This window comes from Scophthalmus maximus, chromosome 6, assembly GCF_022379125.1.
Source record: "Scophthalmus maximus strain ysfricsl-2021 chromosome 6, ASM2237912v1, whole genome shotgun sequence".
Lineage (NCBI taxonomy): Eukaryota > Metazoa > Chordata > Actinopteri > Pleuronectiformes > Scophthalmidae > Scophthalmus > Scophthalmus maximus.
The window spans coordinates 15480000-15493923 of record NC_061520.1 but is presented as its reverse complement, the minus strand read 5'-3'; the positions used below and the strand labels follow the sequence as shown (position 1 = coordinate 15493923).

The following is a 13924-nucleotide window of genomic DNA, read 5'->3' as shown; positions in this document are numbered from 1 at the left end:
TGGCTCACACAAGAGAATCCATTGTGGTGTCAATAGACAGGAATCTGACAATGCATACAATATGTAGTGGTTTTAACCAACATGAGTGAATTATTAAAAGCTGAATTTAGCATTGAAATGATATTGATATCATTGGATACTTACTATTATGTTATCTCTACTGTTATTGGAAAAGAGTGATTGCAAAAATAAAACAAAAAACAGCATACAAGGCATGTAGACTAGGAAACTACTTGGGATGGCTTTGTCGCAAAAAAACAACTTTACTGATGTGCAACAGGACAGTTTAACGGTTTTCAGTAAACGACTCCTCATATAAAAGTGCTTTTGATACTATAGAGATTGTATCTTTGGAAGATTTATTTTTTGTTTGTTTTGTTTAGTTTAGTTTAGATTTGTTTTTAGTGATACTGATCCACACTACTTACCAGTTGGTGGCGGTAATGCGCCATTTCGTTGTTTGCCAACCGCCTCAAAACAGTAAAAGAAGAAGAAGAATTTTAATAATTATATTGTGCAGCTGTCCTCTCCAGTCTGAAGTAGCTCTCGCTGGTCGCCGGTAGATGTCGCTAGAGATTTTGCACTGTTTACAGCCACTATAAATTAAGCGAAGAAGCGCCGTTTGGTCCTCTCCCGGCTGCCGTCGCCGGTCCGGCCTACACAAGTGAACAAACGTCCTCTTCTCCACTCCGCCGCCGCCGTCAGACAGACGTCTCTCTTTAGCGGGTCACCGACATGGCGAACGTGCTGCTGGAGTTTAAGGCTTCTGCCGGCGACTCCGAGCCCCAGAGTCGCCCGGTCCTGGTTGTCGGACAGCAGGCCAACCTGCAGCAGGTCAGCTGGAGCCAAGTCAGCGGGAAACTGCAGCCGGTCGTTAGCAAAGAGGTAAAACGACGATAGTTGAGTGACAGCTCGTGGAAGCTAACGCAGCTAGGCTAGCTGAATGAATGTAACGCTAACTGCGCCGCACACGAGTAGCTCATTTCAAAGTAGCAGCGCGACGAGCTGTAACTAGCAAACCAGCTGTGACTCGAGCACTTAACGACCGTGGTTAACGTTCTGGTTACGACTGGTCGACGGGGAAATACAACGAAAACGGCGTTAAACAAAGCCACTTGTTTGACACTGGTTCGTTTCTCAGCTTTAAGTGGCAATATTGTAACGACATTGTTTTGTTACATCTCAGTCCTGGAACATTGAGCAGTTTAAAACTGTTGGACTGTTGAGGTTAAAGTCCTTCTACCCGAACCCTTGTGTGATTGTTGAAGTAATAGGAAGTCTTTGAGCTCATGGAGCCAGTACACGGGGCTTCCGGTGACCAGGGACACGTCTGGTGGTTAGAAACACTGATTCCTCGTTGTATCATTGAGCAGCGATCAGTCTGTCGCACAAAGTCCTCAGAGGTGGTTGTGCAACAGTGGAGTCTATAAAGAGACTTGACACCGAGTCTGTGGGGTCAAGTCATCAAGAGCTCCTCATTATCCTCGGACAATGATTGCCCAACATGATTACTACTCTGCTGCTGGCCGTGCTCTTGCTCTTTCCTCGGTGGTAAAACGACTTGGCTTCACTCAAGCAGGTCGTCGTGACGCAGTCTGGATGACCTGTGATTTGTGAAACTCATTGTGATTGATTCCATGTACATTTTGATGGATTTCGATCTGGGGTTGGTCTGACACACACACACACACACACACACACACACACAACACACAACACACAACACACACACACACACACACGCTTGATCTGCTAAATTTATAGTATTTGCCAACTTTTCCCCCCTATCCTAAATGGCAGGAATACCATATTAAATCTAACATGTGATGGTCTCTATCATAGACTCAGCCCAGTGTGACAGGCCGTGAAGTAGCTGGAGGCCAATTGTCTTCTCCTTGATAAGAGATCGTTAACAACAGTCATACAGACCGATCACATATCCAGACTCCAGATAGTGAGTATAAGTGATAGACGGTATGTAGTGTCTCTATAACAGACTGACAACGTTTGCTTTCCCAGATCTGGCAGGCGGCTCTCAGTGCTTTAAACCCAAACCCCACGGACAGCTGCCCCCTGTACCTCAACCAGGCTGCGGTGGCTGCCCTTCCTTCACGGGTCAGCAGGCACAATAGCCCGTCTTCGGCCCACTTTTTGTCCCGTCTGGTCCGTTCCTGCCTGCCCGGAGGGAACACCCGCTGCATTGTGGTCAGTATCTTCACTCTTAATTTTATTTGTTCTGGCCTTTCATGAAATCGTTTATTGATCCCCGTGGGGGAGTTTTCTTTCCCTTTCTCACCTCCCTCTGAGAGGTCAGAGAGCACTTTCAGCTGCACGACAGGTCGTCTGTTTGGAAGGAGAACTTTATGACCGAGTGTTTCTTTTCCCTCCAGATGGTGTGTGAGCGTTCAGATGTGTTCCCCTCTTCCTGTGCCATCGCTAGGGCCTTCCCCATCTTCTCTCGCCGCTCCTCGTCCTCACGCAGGGCTGAGAAAAAGCATGTCACTGTGGAGTTTGTGATCGTCGGGCAAGAGAGCAGTCCTCTGAATGTCGCAGAACTTGAGGTAATGTCCTGACTTTTTAAAAACCTTTTCTATTAAATTTACGAAGCATTTGACATCCTATATACCCAAACATCCTGCCATATCTAAAGGAGTTTCTTATGTTCAGTGTCTCTCCAATGCTGCTGATGGAGTGCGGCTGGCAGCTCGCATTGTGGACATGCCATGCAATGAGATGAATACAGACCACTTCTTAGATGTGAGTGGAAGTTTGTTGACATTACTACAGCAACATAGTTGTAATCATTTTGCTGCAAATCCCTGTTACATATATAATTTTTTTGTTTCAGGAGATCAAGGCTGTTGGATCTGAACTTGGAATCACTCCAGTGATCATTCGTGGAGAGGAATTGAAACAAAGAGGGTTTGGAGGTACCGTGTGTGTAGATGTCTCTTCATTCCTGTGATTAGCTTCGATTATGACCCTTCAACCAATTTACTGTATATCATGGAAGTCTATTTCCACCACTTTGTTAGTCATTACAATAATAAACTTTCTCAAAATAATGAGAAATGATAAGTCACTTATTATTAAGTCACTAGTTTTGGATACATTTTGAGCAGGCTGTCATTATATTGACTCAGTGGTGGCAATGGGCTTCATAGTATACAGCATTTTTTGTTAATGTTTTCTAGGGTTGTTTTGCTCTTCAGTTGTCCAGTTTCAGATCCCATTTGGTTTCTAAGGGTCATTTTTTTCAGAAAATAATAATTCACAAATATGCTGATCATAAAAAATATAATACATTTCCATCCATTCTGTAATCCAAACTAAATGTAATTGTTTTTCACTGCCTAGACATCTTGTGTTATGATCTTTATAGAGGGCTGCATATCTGGCCTCCATCTTAGAGACAACAAATTTTCAGCTTGATCATTGGTTGATAGGATTATTCATCATTGTTTCCTTTCTCTTCACCCTGTCAGGTATCTATGGAGTTGGAAAGGCAGCAGAGCATCCTCCTGCATTAGCAGTCCTGAGCCACACACCAGATGGTGCGACCCAGACTATTGCATGGGTGGGCAAGGGCATTGTGTATGACACTGGTGGACTCAGCATCAAAGGAAAGGTACTAAAGTGTTGAACTGTTGTAAACCATGAAAGATTCCCCACAGTCATTTAGTTAAACAGTTTGAACATGAATGTCATTGTCTCGGGGCTGTTTTCATCCTGTTTGCAGGATAAGTATATTAAATTATCCAAGGTCAGATCTGATTTCAACTGTAGATATGTGAGAAGTCTTTGTGACTGATTTCCTAATTTAGACTCTTCAGCATCTCAGGAAGAATCTCATCCACACCTGGCACGTTGCTGCCAAGGAGCCCCTTGACTTCCTCAGAGATCTTACCCAGAGATATGATGTTGGTCGGGTTCAGTCAGAGCCTTCCTCTTAGCAATTTTGTTACATAGGAGGGACCCGCTCAATCCCCAAGGAGAACTCCAACACATCAGGGCTCAGCCTGAGGTTTTTTAGTATCCCCACATCAGTGTCTCATGTCCTGAGCTTGATGGAAGAGTCTGTTCTGTGTGTGGCAATGACTAAATCTAGTTGGTAACGCTCCAATTCCCGCACACTCAGACTCTTGTCCATGTCAATGGGGGAATCTTTGTTGCCAGGGTTCAGCATGTCTTTGTTCAACTCAACACCCTGCCTCCTGTCTTACATTACACCTGACTGCCCAGTGTATTTAGTCACTAAATCATTGGCTACTAGCACTCATTTTTATCAAATGTAAACTTAATTTATCTTGATGGTAGTGTGTTGTAACAGATAGCTGTGATCTTGGTGATCCTATAACGTGCATGCTCTGACACCTCTGTTTCGTTAGATTAAGCTTTAAGTAGATAGAATAGAAAGTTCAACACTTATTCTGTAGGTACTGTACACGGTTTACAAACCAGCCGGTGAAGCTTTTCTTCGGCATTGAGACAACATGAGATGAAAGTAATTAATTAAATGTTTCATTACATTTAAAATATGGTTTATTTTTTCTAGACCACAATGCCAGGAATGAAGAGAGACTGTGGCGGAGCTGCTGCTATTTTGGGAGCTTTTAAAGCTACTATTAAACAGGTGAGGTGACATTTTGGATTATTCCACAGCTCTCATTTCATTACCTCTGTGAATCGCCATCTTTAAATTTCTTTCTAATCTCTTCTCGGTTTGCTACAGGGCTTTAAGGATAACCTCCATGCAGTTTTCTGCCTCGCTGAGAATTCAGTTGGACCTGCGGCCACGCGACCTGATGATATCCACACTCTCTACTCTGGAAAGTGAGACTTGATATATTGTATTGTCTCCTTTGAGATTCATGTGATGTTGAAAGTGTCCATACCCTGACTTGTGTGTGCTTTGTTTTGTCTGTCCTTTCATGGTGTGTTGAACAGTTTTTTCAAGCCAAATTAACAGGAATTTTGTAAAATGTTCTCATCATTGTATTGTTTCATTGTCAAGGACGGTGGAGATCAACAACACTGATGCAGAGGGCAGGCTGGTGCTGGCTGATGGGGTGGTGTATGCCAGCAAAGACCTGTCAGCTGATATAATTCTGGATATGGCGACCCTGACGGGGGCACAGGTGAGTTAAAGTCTCAGTGACTGTACTGGAGGAAGAACGTCTACCATAAATAAATAGATTATAAACTTAACTGTCAGCAACACTGCACCCGAAGAGACAACAAACCTTTCTCTTTGTTGTTGTGGTACAGGGGGTGTCCACTGGAAAGCACCATGCAGCTGTGATGACCAACAGTGAGCAGTGGGAGGTTGCGTGTGTGCGTGCAGGCCGCAGCAGCGGAGATCTCGCTCACCCTCTGGTTTATTGCCCCGAGCTGCACTTCAGTGAGTTCACCTCTGCAATGGCGGACATGAAGAACTCTGTGGCAGTAAGTGACAAATTACAAATCCATCAAAATAAAGAGACAGGAAAAAGATAGAAAAAGCACAGAAATCTGACATTGAAAGTAACTATACAAAATGCTTGGTTTATTATTACATTAATGAGAACTTTAGTCATGTAATTCTTGGCTTCTGTTGGTGCATATTGTCTTCGGAAAATAAGTCTAAATTGTCTTTTTTGTCAAAAACAAAACAATAAACAACTCCTGGTTCGCAAACAAACTTCTCTCTGCCTCAGGGCCAGAACTTAGCGTTATCAGTTGTCAACTAAGTATTTCAAGTAGAATATATTTTTGGCCATTGATGTGATAATTATGTTGGAGGAGTTGATGGGGTTTGTCATCCTTTTCTTGTTGTGACAGGATCGGGAGAACGCCCAGAGCTCCTGCGCTGGCCTCTTTATTGGTTCCCACTTGGGCTTTGATTGGCCTGGTATCTGGGTCCATGTGGACATCGCCTCTCCTGTTCACACTGTGAGTACTTGAGGTTTGGTTGTGCCGACCGACAGTTTGTAGTGAAGTCAGTGCTCTGATTTTTGTCCTGGCGCAAGTCCGGTGATGATCATAACTTTGAAGTGGCAGTTTTTTTAGGCTGGTGTATATGTTGACTGCTGCCTGGTGTTGGCTTGACTAGTAGTTGACAAAGACATGTGCACATAGACCTCTACTGGTTCACATTAAACTTTTATATAACCTTTGACATAAAACCTACAGCCACTGTTTGTTCGAGTAATGTAGATACATTTAATAATAAATTAAATATAATAATTAATTTTAATTATCTGCTTATGGATTTTCCAATGGCTGTAAACAGCTGCAGCTGTGGTAAATGTTCCTGTTTTAACTATTACCACAGATAGAAAGAAGAGTCAGCAGAATGTTTCAGGAAGTTGGCAACAGACTTTTATGAATCATAACTTTTGTATTATCACAGAGTTGCGATGTTTTGCATGAGTTTAGCTTTTTGCATCTATAAATCTTTAAATCATCATTGTGGGAGAGTTAGAAAGTAGCATATGGAGTTAATTTAGTGTTTTCAGTACAGTAGAAGGGATTACAAGTTAAACAGGGAAACTAAACAGGAAAAACTGTAACCTATCTTTCAGGAGTTTAGCTGCGTTTACACTTATAATTGTTGCCATATTAGCAAACCAAGAGATCTGCATCTAAACCTGCTCACTATACCTTCTGGAATTCCAACAACCATTTACAACCTGTGCCAGGGTTGCACCATCACTTCATTTCAAAAATTTAGGAAGAAAAAATCTGATGCAGTCATGTGATTGAGCTCAGAAAATAGATAATAATTACTTTTACTCTACTACAACCATGCAGTGTATCATCCGTTGACTGTCTTTTCATTGTGGACTTTTTTCAGGATCATTAGGATTTTAAAATAAACAAGGCATTAGGTTTCAGTGACATTAGCTGGCGATAAGGGTTAATTACAGGGTAGCTTTACCATAACGACACTGGATATTGTTACCAGATCTGTTTTTATTTTGTCTATGCAGGGGGAGCGCGCCACGGGATTTGGCGTCGCTCTGCTCATGGCCCTGTTCGGTCAGGCGTCAGATGACTCCATGCTGAACCAAGTGTCTCCTCTGGGCGCAGCCACCAACATGTCTGATGGCCAGATGGGGCGCGACTGCAAAAGACGAAGACTGGTGTAGATCGCACGGAAGAGTTCAGGCCTGACTCTTGACTGCTCTGCTGCCACCACACACCCTAACTGTTGAATCAATGAAACTGTGATTCAAATTTCTGTGTTTGATTAAATGTTACTAAATTTGGCTGCATGAAATATAATCATAAGTAAATCAGATGATAAAACACAGCCAGTCATTTGTTTTCATGATCTGGCACTTTCTGCGCTCATCCCCTCCATCGCTTCTCTTTTTTCTTCCCTACAGTCGTTCTTTAGGTTGATGTTGATTCTTAAGAAATCTGAACAAACAGGTGGTTTATAGTTATGACAAATTCATTCAGATTTGAATAACTGGCCAATCTTTATTTTTCAGTAGTAATTCTGTCGTTCACATTTTACAGTCAATGGTTTTACCACTTGAAACATGTTCGTATTCAAATATCCACCTCATCATCAGACATTGCTGTATCTGATCCTATATGCAAAGTGAGGATTCTGCCATACATGTTGTCTCAGACATTGGGAAAAATTCTGTTTCAGGATACATAGCGCTGGATATTATCATTTTGCACTTTGTAATCATCCTGTTAATAGTTGGACTGAGTAATCTCTTGACCAAAATGGAGGACTGAGTGCATACTACAGTTTTTAACACTTTCACAGTTGTGCCGGATTAGTAATAATGAGCATTTACTTCATGTGTTGTCAGCAAAAAACGCACGTTCAAGATGTTAACTTTGTTCGATAGGTTCCAGTGCGAGTGTTTTCCACCTTTGTGACATTCGGTTTGTCCCTCAATAAAGGCAGTGCCATCGGACCTCTGAGTTTTGTGTGAAATGCCCCAATTTAAACAAATCAAATAATTGGGTCAAGATGTTATGTCTATTTTTGTTGCCAAGATAAAGATTTTCACACTTACCTAAAAATGAACTTTATTTGTCGGTCATTCACATGACATCAGCACCATGGATGTTTTTACCTTTGCCAAAACCATTCTTTACAAATTATACACTTTATTCTTTGTCTTTGGTTTGTGCAGCTTAAATAACTGAAGTGAAGTTGTTCACTGGCAAACAGCCAGTTCACATTAAACGCCCCAAAAAACCACCAGGTCTACAGTATCTACAGAGATAGTAAATCTGAGGTTCAACACAGAAACCTAACAATCATGGGAAGTATTTCACCTGGAGCAGATCTCACAGCAGTGATGTGGCAACAGTTAGAATGTGAATGCAACTGAACTTAAAGATGGGTTCACATTTCCCCAAGTTCATGATGTGAGATTAAAAAATAAAAAATCCTACATACAAGAAAATGCCTAAAAGCCAAAGTGATTTTCTCACGTGATCAGGTCAATGACTGACTCTATATTTAACAATCTGATTCTACAAGCAAAATTCTTTATCCACAAATCCAAATGGATGAATATGAATCCACTTTCTCTGTTTTTAAAAGGGACCTTGATATGTCCCTTAAAGCTCATGAAAAGGAAAGAGGCCAAATCGCTCCTCAGAGCTTATGGCTCTTTGAAAATATTTGAAGACTGACCTCTGTGAACCCTTGCGCGCTCAGAGAATCTACTTTTCATAATTATTTATGTTATTTTTAATTCAATTTAATTTTATCATTATTTAATTGTTATTTCTTGACACGTTTTTAATGTATCCTTAAGTGCCTTGAATGTTTTTTAAGGGTCAATAAAGTATTCTGTATATGATCTTTGTTCAATAAAAAGAAGGAAAAAAAAAGATGGGGTCGATGAGCCACGACCTCCCACTTCCTCGTCGGAAAAACAGACCAAAAAACGTGCATGTTTGCGTAAGAAGTGCTGCCGTGGTCACGTGACTGAACTCTCCGCACTCGCAGCGACACTCTCCAGTTCCTCTCCCCACCGGCTCGACGCCTCTCTCCATGGAGCTCACCGGCCGCTGCTCGCCGTCACCGACGGCCCGCCGAGCCGCCGCCGTCGCGGTGCTGCTGTCGGCGGCGGCTCTGTCCGCTGTGTCCGCGGCAGGAGCGTCGTTCCGCCGCCAGCAGCCGTGCTACGTGCGCGCACCGAGGGGACGCGACTTCGGCCTGAGGTGAGTGAGCCGGGCTCTTTGGGCTCTTTGTGCTTTTCACAATAAGAATCACGGGGGTGAAACCTGGCAGGTTCGATGAAGTGTCAAACATGGAAGTTGATGTTTATTCCAAACTGTGAAGAAAAGTTCCTTCATGGAAGAATCTCCTGCCGCTGAACTCTGCCATTGGCAGGTTTGACTTTTTCTCCCCCACGGTAGAATGAATAAAGACCTGGTTAGAGATATGTCCAGATATTCTCCGAGAGCACTTTCGACACATCACGAGGGATTCGGTCGATCACATGTTGAGGAAGCTGGCAGCCGAGGACATGTTCCTTCAGTTGACGTTATAAAACACTGTCCCACACCGACGGGCAGAGCTGGAGCCTGGACAGAATAATTAAAAATAACACATACTCACACACTATGCACATGTATTTGTTTATTTATATTCAATCTCTCATCATTAGCGTCTAAATCCTGCTTCTAATCCCCCGTAATGCTGCCGTGTACAGTGTGCGATGACACACGACAGAGAGAAGATGGAAATCTTAATTTGAACCATATTTGAACGGGCGGAGTCTGAGAATATGTGGGCACTGTTTCACAAGTTATGAATGAAAAATGAAATCATATTTTCAAGTCTGATTTGTCTGAATGAAATGAGATCTAGGCATCGAGAGCCTAGAGCATCATGTACGCTTGGAAATGGCAGAAAATTGTGCAAAAATAAACTTCAATTCAACTTTATTTGTATGGCGCCAAATCACAACATACATTGTCTCAAGGCACTTTACATAGTGAGGATTATTATTACAGTATTTCAGAGAAAACCCAACAAACAAATCTCACAATGAGCAAAGCACTTGGCGACTGTGGAGAGAGAAACAACTCCATTTTAACTGGAAGAAATCTCTGACAGAACCGGACTCAGTTGTGTGCGGAACATCAGTGTCTCGACCGGTTGGGCTGAGGAGAAAAATGGGGGAGAGAGGAGAGGTGGGCAGAAGGAGGTTGAGAGGAGAGAAGAGAGAGAGAGGACAGTTGTATAACCGCTGCTTTAATCTCTGCCAGACTGATACTTATAATTACAAAAATAATACTGACAATTATAGATGCCATTATGTTGTTGTTAATAATGATAATAATAATAATAATAATAATAATAGTAATAGTGACAGATTTAGATCCTGCAGCTCTGGAGTCAGAGATACACTGCAAAATGTTGTTTTGTCTGCACAACAAAGACTTAATTCTTTTCCTGTCTCTTTATTCTGAGAAACAGAATCAGAAAATACTTTGTTATCCCCTGGGGGAAATACAGCTAAATGATCACATTTTAAAACCCATGATTTTGTTTTCTCGATCAATGACGACGTGAAAGTATTGATCTAATGACCTGGCTGTTCACAGGACCGCTCCTCGTCCCCATGAGTACCTGAACATCTCTGAATTGCCCAAGTCGTGGGACTGGAGGAACATCGATGGCGTGAACTACGCCAGCACGACCCGCAACCAGCACATCCCCCAGTACTGTGGCTCCTGCTGGGCCCATGGCAGCACCAGTGCCATGGCAGGTATGACTCGCGGCAACTTTTCTTCTGGGGACTTGGTGTGGATCAGCTGGTTCCTCACATGATTTCTCAGACATATTTTAAAACAGGTATAATAGTTCCACTTCCTCTTTGCACAGAAAGGAACTTAACTGAAAGTTCTGCGGTCGCTCTCTTTGCCAGATCGCATCAACATTCAACGGAAGGGAGCGTGGCCGTCTGCCTACCTCTCTGTGCAGCACGTGATCGACTGCGGCAATGCTGGCACTTGCCACGGAGGGGATCACACCGGGGTCTGGGAGTACGCTAACAAGCACGGGATCCCACACGAGACCTGCAATAACTACCAGGCTAAAGACCAGAGTGAGTGTCCCTCAGGCTCAAGGTAATGGATCACTTAGACAGACTGAGACTGAGCTGTGAACATGATCTGTGTCCCTCTAAAGATTGCAAGCCATTCAACCAGTGTGGAACCTGCACCACCTTCGGAGTGTGCAACATTGTGAAGAACTTCACCCTGTGGAGAGTGGGAGACTTCGGAGCTGTCAGTGGGAGGGAGAAGATGATGGCTGAGATCTACGCTAAAGGACCCATCAGGTTTCCTTCTTGCTATTTCTCTTAGAGCAGTGCAACAGTCCAATCACTCTGCTTTTATGATTGCAAAGCCGGTTATAATTATATTGCACATTTTATGACACGCAACGTGCTCCACATTAAGATGCACACACCTGCTCCAACTGCGAGAAACCCACATCCACTTATAGACACAAAACCACAGTGTCCCACATACAGACGTACACAAACACACAGTTACCTGTTATACGTCTGAGAAGATAAATTATTTTTCATTTTTCATTTTGATTAGACACAATTTGGGCAGCAGGGTCATCAAGAAGTTTGTTCCATAAGGACAAAAAGTCTTTCACAACAATGGAGCTCCACGAAGAAGCGCAAATAAATAAGGAATGAAAAGAATTATGCTGAATGAGACACATCTGTCCCGTACACAAACAGACAGATGTATGCAACGTGATACGTGTGTTTCAGAATTTTTTTTTAACACCTGATGAGGTTTACCTCTTACCACTATTTTTTCTTAATCCTCCCAGCAGTGGGACATAATAATCAGTATGTCCATTTATAATCATTCTGTTTCCAGAGCAGAGCTTGAAAACCATTCGGAATTTTTTTCCATGAAGCTTCACAATTATGTTAGTCAGGTAGTGAAGTGGTGCCTGTTGATACTTTGGGCTTTATTGTACTTTTATAATGATTCAGACTTTGACTGGCTCTCTGACCTGATTACATCCCTCTAAACTAGGTCTATCACCACTGTGACAGCAAAGGATCATCTGCTGTTTTGTTTTTGTGGCTGTCTGGGGCTCATGTCTTGCAGTTTAAAATACTTCATAAAGCTCCATGGCACAGCACACTGATGTATAACTGCTGTGGAATATTACATTATTGTGTATCCACATCTTCATTGCAGTGCAGATGATTTCAGTCGTTGTTTCACTTTCTCCCAGAGAAGATATAAACCGTAGTTTTTGTTTTCTCCAGCTGTGGGATCATGGCCACAGAGAAGCTGGACGCGTACACTGGAGGTCTCTACTCTGAATACCATGAAGAGGCTTACATCAACCACATTGTGTCGGTGGCAGGATGGGGAGTGGAGGACGACGTTGAATACTGGATTGTGCGCAACTCCTGGGGAGATCCGTGGGTAAGTCCTCATCAAAACAGAACATATGGACTGGTTTTAGATCTGTTGTTTCTAAAAAAAATTCAACAGATTTGTGTCTCTGTGAGATAAGTGTCACTTAAAGCCCCTGAAAAGCCGTTTAGTTAAAGAAAACATCCAAAGGTGTGATTTATTCTTATCAACATTGCCAAACTAGATTTGACTGACATTGGCGTCTTCCTGCCAACATAATCAAACACGCCCTGTTATAAGTCGTCAGTTAACTACAAGATCACAGAGGAAACTTCTCTGAAATAACCTCAACTGGCTCCTATGTCAGTGAATTTTATTGTTGATTTTTAGCAATTTGTAAAAGGAAAAGCAGATTTTTTTTCTTTGGAAAATGTTTACAACAGTTTGTTAATCATCAGGATTATTAGTCGCTGATGAATTTCTCCCCTCTCTTCAGGGCGAGAGTGGCTGGCTCAGGATCGTGACCAGTGCCTACAAGGGAGGAAGCGGTAGCTCGTACAACCTGGCGGTGGAGGAAGACTGTATGTACGGAGACCCAATAGTCCCGAAGGACGACCTCTAGAGGAGACCGGCGCCCAGTGTCAGAGGTCGTCACTGCACAAGCTCATAAGGTCTTCCTGTCTCAGGCAGAGGGGAACACTTTATATATGAAAGCTTGAAAAGGGAAATTAGGATTTCTACACTTGTAATTAGGGTGTCAGATTTCAGTGGCAGGAGACCTGCTCGAATCAATATCAATTAGTTTTTAATCGCAGACGAGGTGTGAAGGCTTTTATAACAGTTTTGAAACTTTAAATTTAGGGAGGAGCTACAACTCATATCTGTGCTCATCAGCCATTATTAAAATCAATAAATTCAGTTTACATTATCTAAAGGACATGAACACAGCAGGTTTTCAGTTTTTACTTGAATGCAAACGGACTCAGCCAAAGAACAACTGGTGTTTGTGCTGCACTGCTCCGACACTGAATGTTGTCAGCGCCTGGTGTTACTGTACTTACCAGATTGCACCACAACCCGATGCAGGATTTGAAAGAGTGCCTTTTTGATTTCAAATAAAGATTTATGTAATTTTTTTCACGCTGAACAATCTACACATCAGAAATTTTTAAATGAGCTGATAAGTTGTTTCAAACTATGCCAATAAACACTAAAAAGGAATGCTCCACACAAAATATGACCTTTGAGTGTCAGTTACTCCGTCTTGACATGATAATACAAAGTTCTTGGGCCACCTGCATTTACCACATGTATCCATTTTTTGCAGAAAACCTGTACTCTGATGTTACATAAGACTGTATATGATAATGGACGTCATCACTGAGCCCAGAAAGTGACGCCAATGCGCAAGTATCTGAAACCTGTATGCTCTTGAATCACCATCAGAGGGCGACTCCGCTGGCTGCAGGAAGACGTCTGTTTGATTTGTTAAGCAAGTAAACATTTTCCTGAAGAGTTCATGGCCTCCATCTCCCCTTTCAAGTCTTCGTCA

The 13924-nt window shown here is 42.5% G+C and overlaps 2 protein-coding genes across 2 annotated transcripts; both read left to right on the top strand.

Annotated features, from left to right (window-relative positions):
- The first annotated feature begins 614 nt into the window (after window positions 1–614).
- Window positions 615–7929, top strand: npepl1 (aminopeptidase like 1). Its single transcript, XM_035632892.2, has 12 exons — window positions 615–885; window positions 2020–2205; window positions 2391–2561; window positions 2668–2757; window positions 2849–2930; window positions 3486–3628; window positions 4556–4633; window positions 4733–4833; window positions 5015–5138; window positions 5269–5445; window positions 5821–5931; window positions 6972–7929. Exons 1-12 carry the CDS (start codon window positions 736–738, stop codon window positions 7128–7130), a joined length of 1572 nt encoding a protein of 523 aa, XP_035488785.1. The 5' UTR covers window positions 615–735; the 3' UTR covers window positions 7131–7929.
- Window positions 7930–8835: 906 nt separating this feature from the next.
- On the top strand, window positions 8836–13607 carry ctsz (cathepsin Z). Its single transcript, XM_035632893.2, has 6 exons — window positions 8836–9186; window positions 10579–10742; window positions 10902–11081; window positions 11165–11315; window positions 12279–12441; window positions 12869–13607. Exons 1-6 carry the CDS (start codon window positions 9017–9019, stop codon window positions 12992–12994), a joined length of 954 nt encoding a protein of 317 aa, XP_035488786.1. The 5' UTR covers window positions 8836–9016; the 3' UTR covers window positions 12995–13607.
- Window positions 13608–13924: the final 317 nt, after the last annotated feature.